The sequence below is a fragment of the Polypterus senegalus genome, chromosome 3 (genome assembly GCF_016835505.1).
Source record: "Polypterus senegalus isolate Bchr_013 chromosome 3, ASM1683550v1, whole genome shotgun sequence".
In the NCBI taxonomy this organism is placed as follows: domain Eukaryota; kingdom Metazoa; phylum Chordata; class Cladistia; order Polypteriformes; family Polypteridae; genus Polypterus; species Polypterus senegalus.
The window spans coordinates 186,990,765-187,004,034 of record NC_053156.1 but is presented as its reverse complement, the minus strand read 5'-3'; the positions used below and the strand labels follow the sequence as shown (position 1 = coordinate 187,004,034).

The 13,270-nt window shown below is 36.9% G+C and overlaps 1 protein-coding gene across 8 annotated transcripts in view; it reads right to left on the bottom strand.

Moving 5' to 3' along the window:
• otofa (otoferlin a) overlaps positions 1-13,270 on the bottom strand; it is a 565,861-nt gene that overhangs the window by 167,501 nt on the left and 385,090 nt on the right. For all 8 annotated transcript variants that reach the window (XM_039748301.1, XM_039748300.1, XM_039748302.1 and 5 more), the window contains exon 6: positions 8,643-8,716. In XM_039748301.1, the coding sequence (XP_039604235.1) occupies positions 8,643-8,716 (74 nt within the window). The remainder of the gene's footprint in view (positions 1-8,642; positions 8,717-13,270) is intronic.

The following is a 13,270-nucleotide window of genomic DNA, read 5'->3' as shown; positions in this document are numbered from 1 at the left end:
AAATATACATCACAATGTAGTAGCAAATGGGAATTCTGGCCAAGACAACAATTATGTGGGGTGGTTAAAGGCATAACATGATACATTTTCACACCATTTTTGCTCTGTGATACTGGATTCTCAAATGATGGGAGTGGTTTAGGGTATGTCACAAGATAAGCAGTAGTAGGTTATAGCTGGAAACAACTCGTTTTAGTTTTGCAGTGAGGTGAATAAGATGAAAAAGTGTTAAAACAGAACATTTTAGCATTCAATGTGTTTTAAAAATCTGTTATTAAAACAATCATATTGTTTCAGCATTCTGCTTACAGAACACAATGATTTTACTATGATTAATTATATACTAGGGCGACATGGTGGCGCAGTGTTAGCGCTGCTGCCTCGCAGTAAGGAGACCTGGGTTCACTTCCCGGGTTCTCTCTGTGTGGAGTTTGCATGTTCTCCCCGTGTCTGCATGGGTTTCCACCAGGTGCTCCAGTTTCCTCCCACAGTCCAAAGACATGCAGGTTAGGTGCATTGGCGATCCTAAATTGTCCCTAGTGTGTGCTTGGTGTGTGTATGTGCCCTGCGGTGGGCTGGCACCCTGCCTGGGATTTGTTCCTGCCTTGCACCGTGTGCTGGCTGGGATTGGCTCCCTGGGTTAGGATATAGCGGGTTGGAAAATTACTGACTAATTATATACTAACATATATGGTATATATACTGTTCATTTATTGCCTGATAATTTCCTAATATAAAAACACAAAGGGCAAAAGGCACAAACAGCTGCATAGATAAATAAACAGACATAAATTCTAAATATAACACAAATAAAATATGTAAAATGAATGTCTGTAGAGTATCAGATGAATGCTTAATATTTATGAAGTATTAAATAAATGTACGATTGCACATTTAGTTAAAGTAGGTACAATTTTCAGTAAAAAGAAAATTACTTATTTAATACAGTTACAAAATTGTTCATTAAAAACAAACTTTATACAAGTGTTAACAAAAGTTAGAGATATGGCAGCAAAGCACATGAATGGTGTGCTAATCCATCATAATGCTTAATCATAAACACACAATTTAGACTCACCAATTACCTTAACATATTCGTGTTTGGAATATGGAGTAAAGAAAAATCCATGAGGAGAACATAGTAGACCCAGGTAGTACTTGGAAGGTACACAAAAACAGTGACCAAACTGAGATTCTAAAATAGAGACAATAATTCCTTAATGGGGAAAAAAGGGCAGTTGCTGGCTTCAAGGCAGTAAAGAGAAGGACTCAATGCAGGGTCGTCTTACCAACATCATAGGTCCCTGGGCAAAGTAGTGCACAGTGGCCCGTGTTTTGATAGCAAAACAGAAACCTACCATGGCATCAGAAACATTGTGGGCCCCTATGCTCGTAGAGCTCCCGGTCAGTGCCCATGTGCTAAGACAGCGCTGGCTCAGTGTTACGTAGGCAATTGGATTTAGGAGCAGACAAGACTGTAAAAAATTAATCAGCAGCAGAAATTCAGTGAATGGTTTTTTCTCAATTGAGCAGTTCTTAGCAGTCAAGAAAACAGAGCGGCTAAAGAGGGAGACAGCATAAAGGGTTTCATTAATACAAAGGAATACATATGTTGTGAGTGGAGAGCTTTTAATTAAGGAATAAGAGGAGCACAAAGTCAGGAGAACAGACAGAAAAGTAAAAAGTTAACCTCATAGAAAGAAAAAAAGCAGGCAGTTGATGGGGAGACTATTACAGGAAGCTTAAGCGGCCAGACGATATAAAATAACTGTAGCAGTCCTTTAATTTCTTTGGCTTAATTTTTTTAGTCTTAATATATTAAGTAAATTCATTCAATTTTAACAAAAGAAAAAGTTAAGGCAGTTTTACTAACCCTGACTCAAACTTAATCATGAGGGCAGTGCAATACAAGTCCTGTTGGATGTTGGCCTTTCTAGAGGATGGCTTGGAGGAGCAAGTCTTGTATGAGGGGCTACATCTGCAAGAGATGCCAGCCGATCCAGCACCTCGAGCTTGGGGTCGCTGAACTGGAGCAGGAGATGGCTGGACTGTTGTTGTAGGAGAGAATTGGTGGGCCTGGCCCAGGTGTCCTTCAGAGAAATAGTGTGCACCCCTAAAGTGGCACAGGAGGAGATTCCAGACCACACAGATAAAGATAGACTGGTCACAGTCACAAGGTGCAAGGTGAAGGGTACACACTGTCCAAGGGCATCAGCCCCAGAACTGTGTCAAATCGTTTTCAGGTCATTGAATAGCTGGATAATGTCTCTGAAAAATCTTAGGTAGTAGGCAGGCATAAGGAGCCCAAACAGGGGACTCAATCATTAGGGGAATTGCAGTGCAGGTTTGCTCCAAAAACAGAGAGTTGCACTGTTGGGAGACCTCCCTGGAAAGATTGACAGGATTTTGGTCAGAGCAGGGTGGATCCAGTGGTCATTCTCTGTGTTGGAACAAATAACATACTATACATAACGGTAGTCTGTCAGTTCTGTGATCCAAATTTAAAGAGTTAGGCTAAGAAGGAAAAACTGACAAGGTAGTTTTCTCTGAAGTTCTGCCTATGCCATGTAAGACTGATGAGATTACAATGCTTAAAACATAGCTCAACTCTTGGTGGAGGGTAGTAGGCTTGAAGTGGAGAGGGTGAGCAGCATTAAATACCTGGGCATCTATATCAGTGAGGACCTCACTTGGACACTTGACACCACACAGCTGGTCAAGAGAGCTCAACAGCGGCTGTACTTTCTGGGGAGGTTGAGGAAGTTTGGTATATCGACTAAGATCCTCGGCAACCTTTACAGCTGCAATGTTGAGAGCATCTTGACCAGCTGCATCACTGTGTGGTGCGGCAACACTACTGCTATGGACTGCAAACGCCTGCAGAGAGTGGTAAAGACTGCTGAGAAGATCACCAGGACCCCATTGCCCTCTCTGCAGAGCATCTACAACTGCAGTCCGCAGGAGAACTGCCTTGATCCTCAGGGAGGGACCCGATCCTCAGGGAGGGACCCCACCCGGGAGGGACCCCACCCACCCCCAACACAAACTGTTCACACTTCTACCCTCAGGCAGGAGGTATAGAAGTATGAAATGCAGGACTTCCAGGCTAAAGAACTCTTTCTTTCCCAAGGCCATTAGACTCCTAAATAACTGACTAGAGTTTATAACCATGGTTCACCTCATTCTGTCTACCTCACACAACTGTATTTGACTTGTCCATCACACACCTACCTGCACAATTACACTTTATATTTCTATTCTGTTTTTATACATTATGCTGCCTCTGTTACTTATTATCTATCTGATACGTTTTATTTATTTGTATCTTTATATCTTGGTTTTGTAATTTGGTGTGGACAGCAAAGAAAGAATTTCATTGTACAGGGAAATGTGTTTCCTTACTGTGCACATGAAAATAAACTTTGAACTTGACCTTGAAGAGTATAGGTTTATGAGGCATTGGGACATCTTTTCAAAAAGTTGGGACCTGTTCTGCCACAACAGGTTACATCTGAACCAGAGGAGCACCAATGTGTTGGGGAGATGTATGAGTTGGTTAGTCACAGATTATTTAAACTAGGATATAGAGGGCTCAGTGCTAGGGCTACTGCTATTTTTAATATAAATATTATATATATATATATAAAATCCAACATTTGTCTGTCTGTATGTCTGTCTGCTTTTCATGAGAGATCTACTTAATGGATTTAGATCAGGTTTTTTTCTATAATTTGCTTGAACATTCCAGTTGATTTTGCAACTTCTGTCATCGTGCTAAGTATTATAGTTCAGTTGTGGCACCAATTTATTCATGTGAATTCAAGAGACAGGCTGCGGGCTGATGTGAGGGGGAGGTGGGACCTCAGGAGTAGGGAGCTGGCCTGGGCCATCCTCACTCACACGTTAGCCTCTGTTCAAGTGTCTCTCTACCTCTTGCTACATGTTGGAGTATACCTTGCCTCTGCTTAGCTAGCAATACCCGTTTGTTCAGCCAGACATTATCATCTACAGACTGTTAAAGAGTAACGTTTGACATTTTTGAGAGAGAGATCACAGTGACCTGTGTTTTAGAGGGTACCTGCTCATTGGCAGAAATATCACAGCCATGCGCTCTTTTCCCCATGTGTTCAGTGTTCGGAGCTGAACACGATCGGATACAGTGGCAACATTTCACGTTGGAGTGTACCTACTTTCTGCTTGGCCAGAGATATCTTTGTTAACTTTTTACATTTTTGGCATAGAGATCACAGCTACATTCTCCCCCTGATAGCAAAACCAAAAATATTGTATATCAGGAGGCCCTTGATTACAAAAGCTATCAATATAAATTCTTCTTCTCAATACAAATGATTACATTTTTATTTTTATTTTATTTTTTTTTAAAGTTTGTCCTTTTTCACTACTATGTGGGAGACAGCTAAAATAGTAGCTTATAATATAGTTACTATATTCTATTATTTATATAGCATGATGTGTGGAGTACAAGTCCAAAAAGGTAATGATCAAAGCTTTATAACACACTAGTAAGGCTTCATCTGGAGTACTGTGTGCATTGGTGGTGTCCAGGTTAAATGACATAGCAGCTAGAAGAGTGACTAGGCTGATTCCAGGGCTACAGAGCATAAATTATGAAGAAAGATTAAAAGAGCTGAGTCTTTTCGGTTTAAGCAACAGAAGGTTAATAGGAGACATTACTAAGTGTTTAAAATCATGAAGGGAATCGTGCAGTGTATGGTGGATTGAGTCTGTTATTTTTAAATGAATTCATCAAGAATACAGGGACACAGTTGCCTACTTGTTAGAGGTAATTTTCGCACAAACATTAAGAAGTTTTTCTTTACACAGTGAACCATAGACACATGGAATAAGCCACCAAGTAGTGTTATAGACAGTAGGACATTGGGAACTTTTAAAACAAGACTTGAAATTATTTTAGAGGAATTAAGTGGATAGGAATGACAATCTTTGTTGGGCTGAATGGCCTGTTCTTGTCTGGACTGTTCTAATGTTCAAAGAAGTGAAAACATAATAAATCACTTGCACAAAGCATAAGTCAGAGAGGGTCTAGTGTACTTGAATCAACTACATAACAGTTTACATTTTATAAGTTCTTGAGGATGCTAGTAAAATGGGCATGGCATACCTTTGAAGTGAACTATAAAAAAAAGAAATTGTAAAAATTAGAAAGCAAAGAAAAGTTGTTTGATTTTTATTAAGGTTAATTATAATGAATACAGGTTATATAAAATAATTTTAGTGGAATTTGATTAAAGTCTATATTTCAAATTACTTTCTTTAATATTAAAATGATGATGGTATATATCTGATGAACATTCATTACAGAAAAAGGACAAATATCATTAAATTTAAGGCAGAGTGGTGGCTCTGAGGCTAAGGATCTGCACTGGTATCCCGAAGGTTGCCGGTTCAAATCCCTGTCACTGCCAAAAGAGATCCTAGTCTGCTAGGCCCTTGAGCAAGGCCCTTAACCTTCAACTGGGGCGCTGTACAATGGCTGACCCTGTGCTCTGACCCGAAGGGGTATGTTAAAACTAACAAATTCTTAATACAAGAAATTGTAAAGGCGAAATAAAGCACAAAAAAAATAATATAATAACTTAATGAACACCACTTTAAGAAGACGACACACATTTAAAAACCAGTCATGGGATAATCTAGACATACTAATGAAGCATTCAAACAGTACTGCAGAACAAATTAATGTAAAGTTATGATCCTCAAGTTTGTAATTATTTAATAAAAATTGTCTACAAAAACAAAACACATTTTTGTAATGAAAAATGTTCGGGGGCTCAGATTATATATTTCATTAAACTGTTTTTGTCCTTACAGTATATACAGCAGTGCCAGAGGTCGACTGAAAGCAGGAATGATGATTAATAATAATAATAAGTTTTATTTATATTGCACAATTCCAATGCTCAAGACACTTATTTAAACAGCCAGGTCTATGTTATATGTATTGGATACAAATATTTTCTGCATAGAACACTAAACCTATAAATGATATACAAAGCATTAAATAGAATTAAAGAAAAAATAAACCAGAGTGAAATACTAAGTTCAATACAAAAAAAAATGCCTGAAACAAATAACATAATTTGTGATATAACACACACAGAAATTATATGGACAGAGAGGTAAACTGAAAGGGGATGAATTTTTGGTTAAGTTAAAAGCCTTCCTGAACAGATTAGTTTTAAGTTGTTTTTTTTAAAAGAATGGAGTCAGCTGGTCTAATTAATTTAGGGAGGTTATTCCAAAGTCTGGGCGCTACAGAGCTGAAGGCCCTGTCACCCACAGAGTGCAGGCTAGTGTGGTACAAAACATGATTGCCAAAATCAGAGCACCTTAGTGGGTGAAAATGAACAAAGCGAAGAAGGGAAAAAGAAGGTCACTGATGTAGTCCAGTGCAAGGCCATTTAAAGCTTTTTAGGTTGTTAATAGAAGTTTACATTCAATCCTATAAGATACAGGAAGCTAGTGAAGGCAAAGCAGGATGGGAATTATTTGCTCGCTGTTGCTGGTTCATGTAAGGACCCTTGCAGCAGAGTTTTGAATCAACTGGAGCTATGAGATAAGATTAGAAGCAGCATCTGCCATTAGGGAGTTACAATAATCAACTCAGGATGTGATAAAAGCATGGACAAGTTTCTCAGTATTACAAAAAAAAAGAGGAATAAATGAACACAGGATATGTTATGGAGTGAAACTAAGAATGTTTCTTAATGTGGTTTATGTGGGTGGAGTAAGAAAGGGAGGAATCAAAAATGACACTAAGATTTCTTGCATTATCAGACGGACTAATGAGATCACTGTCAAAAGTGACTGACAAGTAGCTCATTTTATTAAGTTGTGCTTTGGTGCCAGTTTGTAGGAGTTCAGTTTTGTTGTAGTTTAATTTTTTTTTAAACAGTTGTGCTCCATTCAGGTTTTAATTTCACTGAAGCAAGTTTTGAGCTGAGAAAGCTCTGATGAAATGTTACTTTAAACATCTTTTATCATCTGCATAAAAATGATAACCCAGCACATAGTTGAGAATAATATGGCCAAGAGGAATTATATAGATACAGAAGAGCAGAGAGCTGAACGCAGAGCCCTGAAGAACTCCTTCTGTGACTGGCACTGAGCTGGATTTAAGACTAACAAACTCTTGCCCATCAGTCAGATAGGACTTAAACCACTGGAGGGCAGTGCCAGAGATACCCAGAATGTTATCCACTCTGGATCGTAGAATGTATGTCTGACAGACTCAAATGCTGCACTGAGCTCTAACAGAATTAATATGCTGGTTTGTCCAGAGTCTGTTGCCATAAGCAAATTATCAGTTAGCCTATTCACCTAATATAACATTCTTAGATCCACTTAATCCAATTAAATGTACAGTGTGATGGAGCCAACGTAGGAATAAATGAGCCTAGGACAGGAAGTCAGTTCATCACAGGACCATGTGCATCTTTAAGAATCTTGGGAAAATTAGCAGATATTTTCATAAAGTGCAAGCTTCACATGGACAATAACATGATGAGGAATTCAAACACAGGATGCTGGAACCCTAACACAGTTTAACAGGCCATTATTACACTGAAAAATTGTATAAACTTACTGAATATATGAATACTGATTTTATTTGCCTTTCTAAGTTAGCATGTAAGATATTAAGTCCTGATTTCACCACTCTTTGAAGTAGCTGGTACTCCTGAGCTGAGCAGATACTATACCAGATCGCAGTGCTGCCAGTGAGGAAGGACTCTTCTGTGGAATGAGCATAAGGTAATAAGTGACAGACAGACTAAGAAATTTAATTTTGTCAATGCTCGCCACTGCATCCTTGCTGATACAGACAGTACTGTGGCCTACTACTGGCTTTGTGAAGTCTATTATTAGCGCATTGATTGTTTTCTGATAATAAGGGAAAGAAACAAACAAATTTTCAGTGATCATCAGTTAATTTAATTTAGGTGGAATCTGAAATATGACTAGCCACAACATGATAGATGAAAAAAGAATACTCTTTGGGATGCTTGAGTTGAAGTGTAGATCAGCTATGGTTGATATAGGATCACTTTCATCTGGTTATTCATCCTTCATTCCATTTATGTATTTCTGATACATAATATTTGTTTGTTGTATCTTTCCTTAAGTTGCTTTGCTTGATCCATTAGAAAACTAATCTGCATTTACAGAACAGCATCTACAATTTATTGAAATTGCATCTGATGAAGGAGGGAGATTGTAGATGAAAAGATGATTTTGGATCAAGTCCCTGTTCTTAAAGCATTTGCATGACAGAAATGGTAAATATGGCACATAATGTAAGAAACAGCAAGAGAACATCTTATTTTATTCTATATTAAATCTACAAAAAATTACCATCATTTCAACTATTGAATATAAGTATATAGAATATTATTGCTGTGGTTTTATAGATAAAATCTATGATTACAAACATAGCAAAAGAATATATTATTATAAACATAGAAAGCAAGAAAGCAGATAATTTCAAACATATATGGTATGGTAACACCAGTTATAAAATTCATAACTAATGAAAAAAGACATAATACCATGATATTTATGTGTGTATCCATGATGGGATGAATGACAACTTATGCATTTACCTTTTCCTTTGTGATCTTCTTTAGGGGGACGAATCTTACCCAGCTTCATGGCTGAAAACACTCCTTTACCTGCTCTGTAGGAGAAAAAGTCATTACTTTTAATTTTATGTTTAAGATTCTGGCAAGCATTATAGTCAAAAATTGAAAACTTAAAGGTAAAGCTTAACATATTCTTATTTTCTACTGCATTTATAAACCACAGCAACATCTATAATGTAAATTCAGAGAATCAATTTTGGTTCTGAATGTATGATCTTTTTTTAGTATGTACTGTAGTTTTCTGACTAAAGTTCATCATATCATAACCATTTAATGCAATATGTAATCAGATTGTGAAACCATAAAAAAATCTTAGAATGTTCCCAATAGGTAAAAGCTTAAGTTTCTATGATTACACTATTTTAAAAAGGTAAGAACTAACCCATAGCTAAAATGCTCAGGAAAACACATATTTCTGCTTCTACTGAAACAGCCCAAAAAACGTATTGCAAAGGACTCCTAGATCCATGAAATCATTTCATTCAATTTTCAAACTTAAAAAGACAATATATCTTAGGATGTGCGTCATGGCATAAGAAACAGGGGTTAATCAGGCAGTTAATCAAATATCTGTTTTGTCTTCTTCAATTCTGGCAAACATTTAACAGAATTAACAAGATGTAATAACAAACAAAAAAGGGAGACACCATATCAGTGTGAAGGATCTCTGCTTCCCTTTCCAGCCAGGACACCAGAAATATGAATTGCCGAAAGTCTACATTCTCTGCTTCAACGTGGTGATAGAATTATTTTCACAAAAAGCCTATATATGCCTGATGAATTGAACAAGATAGTACAATTTATTTATAACATAAGGATTATAGAAGACATATATATATATGTGTATGTGTTTATATACAGTATATATATGTGAAATTAATCATCATTAATCGCATCTAACAATAAAACATGAAATCATAGAATAAATACATAAAACAAAAGTAAATATATAATGAATCACAAAATTAAACAACACAAAAGAATTTAAAAAAATTGAATGAAAGTTTAAACTTAAACAATGGCCAGCAACCTGACCTTTTAACAAAATACTACTGTACTTGAGCAAACACAACCTGAATTTGAATGCCTTCCAGAAAGGCAAGTTGAAAAGTAGGCAATAAGAAAATGAGGCCAATGTATTAATTCTCAAATTAGTATGGCATATGAGACACATATGTGTCAAAGTGAAATTAAACAATCAAAACAAGTGTAAACTTTGAATGCACTGCTAAAGACTGAGTTAACTGAAATAATCTCTTAAAGGGGAGTATGTTAATTAGTGCAATTAGAGCTACAGAGACGTGCGGCATACGACCGCCTGTATGAATGAGCAAAGAGTCAAAGCAGCTCTGGCATCACTCACCAGTATCTACATGCATGTGCATATAGATAGATTTCTCAAAATGTTGAAAATAAAAGATGTCACCAACAGGAACGTAAAAAAATTAACAAAAACAAACAAGACAAAAATGAATAGATACTTCTAACAGAATAGAGTGCCATGTCACAACATAAAAATTAGTTCAGTTTACTTTAATGGTGTGCATGATTACCACAACTGTGTTTATTAGCAAACCTTTGAAATGAGGAGAAACAGGGAGTTCACAGCATTAATGTGCTGCTGTACAATCAGCTATGGGATTCTATCAAGTAAATGTGGACCAAAATCCCTAAGAAATTTTTTTGCACCTTCTTGAATCTATGGCACGAGGAATTTAGACAGTCTCGGAGTTAACTGGGGTCCTAACAGGTCAGGTCAGATGGTGAAACAGCTCGTGATCCTGGTGGCAACCCCCCAGGCAGACATGAGGTCCAGTCCCACCCTCCGGAAATGACCCTCTCTCTGCCACAGTTAGGTAATACTTGGGCCTCCCCTTGGCATGGCCCAGCCACTCAGGTCCTCAACAATGAGGATCCTGTGAGACGGATCACCCTCTGGGAGTTGCACCACATGGCCATAGTGCTGTAACTGACGCTCCCTCACAATGCAGGTAATGTGCCTCATTCAGTACACCATGAGCAAACGCCCATTCAACACAAAGTCAAACCAGAGTTACCCAAGGATTTTCCAAAAACACGCAGTACCAAAGGAGTCCAGTCTTCATCTCAGGTCACCAGATAGCGTCCATATCACGCAACCATATAGAAAGACAGCAAGCACCAATAATATAAAGAGTTGGACCTTCGTCCTTTTGAAAAGATATTGGGAGTGCCACACACCCCTTTCCAGTGACCTCACGATCACCATGCTCTCCCAATCCATCTACTGACTTCATAGGATGAGTCACTGGAGACATGAATGTCACTGCCAAGGTAAGTAAACCTCTCGACAAGGACGACACTGTCTCCACAGATAGACACACTGCTGATGGCTGTGCCTAAGTGGTCATTAAAGGCCTGGATCTTGGTTTTTATCCAGGACACTCGCAACCCCAGACACTCAGACTCCTCAATCAATCTTTCGAGAGGTCTCTGATCGGGATCATATTCTAACAGGTAGTAGATAAATGTACTGAATAAAATGGTCATGGATCTTTTATAAGTTAGTGAGGTATAATATTGGTTTAACTTGAAATATTTCTCATTTGCATTTTTCAGTTGATTTTATCTTTTAAAAATGTCTTTACACATTAGAGAAAAAAAAAAATCAAGCCTTACTTTGGGCTTAGACATCTGTTAAGCTGGTACAGCTTTCAATGAAAATTACTAAGCTTACCCAGTCTAGAAGAAAATACAGTTCAAAAGTTAAAGATTAATGTAGAATGTGGAATATTGACAAAAAGTGCTTAATGCAAAATAAAATTTCTCAACTGTGTGTTTTCATTGGTCTAAACAGGTTTGAAAATATCACACTGTGTTTTGCTATATTTAAAATGTTGAGTATTATGATCAAAAAGCGACTTAAATGTCAGATGGGATAATTTTTTCTTCTGTCCCTTTTCTCCTGGAAATATTCCTTTTAGAACTGTGTGCAGTTTCCCATTTGTACTGCAGCCTACAAGCTGATACATTTTATATGCTCAGGCAATAAGTGGAAAATGTTAATAGTAACTTTTTTATGCATATTGATTCTCTTCTCTTTTTAAACAAACTAACAAAGGAACCAAATTTACATATTTTTTGTATGTAGAGAGTTTATGAAGAAGGGCAGGATAGGATTACTTTAGCACCAAAACATTGCTGTGCCTTGTCAAGCTGATGATGGACAGGATGCTATGGAATTGACTTGGATAGCTAACTAAAAGATAAACATCCATTTTCTGTGCATTAGTTTATTACAAAAGAGAGCCCTACATGTGACAGGAATAGCTGAGACTTCTTTTAAGTAAATATATTTTATATACGTAGGGTCACCCATGGTGATGTACGGTATAATATAGGGGTGATTTGCAACATGAGCTTTACCTCCTATAGACATTATTTTTTAACTTACTGAAGTAGACTAACTTTAAATCTGATTTATTTTGAAGCTACTGTAATTAACTATTCTAAAACAGCAACTTTGATGTGGTTGTAGAACCAATAGAAACCAAATGTAAGATACCCTGAGTTTGTCTCCTAGGCCTAATTACTTTTTGTGAGGGTACTTCATGTTATCCTTGTGCTCATATTTGATTTCCATGGAATATCCTGTTTTCCCCAACATGAGGAATAAAGAAAGGGTCTTTAACTTCATGGTACCCTATTGTTGACGTCCAAATACTAAGTTACTTAAGTTGTTAAGTTATTATTTATTTACTGTTTGTATTTGTTTTGAAATTCTGGCATAATGCATACTGTTGCATTCAATTAACATAGTGATGTCTATTGATATTTGTAATGTCATGTGTTATTGTAATTTTTTTCTTCTTTAATAGACAGTGTTAAAGTTTAGCAACTAAGGACTTCACTATACAATGTACTGTGCTTATAACCATAGGTGACAAAATGTGATTTGACATTACAACAATATGCTTATTTGCTACAATAATGGCTTTAAACTGATGGAAGAATAAAGGAATGTTGGAGTATAAATGATTGTGCCCTGTAATGGACATCTTGTTTACGATCAATTCCTGTTTTGTGACATATGGTGCTAGAACAGGCTGAGATTCTAGAACAGCAACTGTTTGTTTAGTAAAAGATAACATCAGAAAATTCATAGTGAGAAAAATAATGAGGAATTTCAAATAAATTAGGGACATTAACATAATGTATTGCCTACCTTACAATGTCTTTATAGCAATCAAGAGGCTATCTTGGTATCACTGGCAGCAAAATCCAACCCTACTGATGAAACATACAAACCACAAGCAAGTGTTCTTAAATGTCTGGCTATATAATCCTCGATATATCCAGAAGGTTGGAGAACATGTAAATTGCCCCCCAGAACTCTATTCACAGTTTATACCAACCAAATTCACTTTAAATAAATTTTGATTTGTATATTGTTTGCATGTGTTATGGAAATCTGTATTGTGGTCTACAATTGAAATGCTGATATGTTGACAATGGATATCAAGAAGTGAAGGAGAATGAAGACAGAACCAAGGATCAAATGGTGTAAGTTGAAAAAGGAAGAATGTAAAGTTGATTTTAGGGAGTAGGTA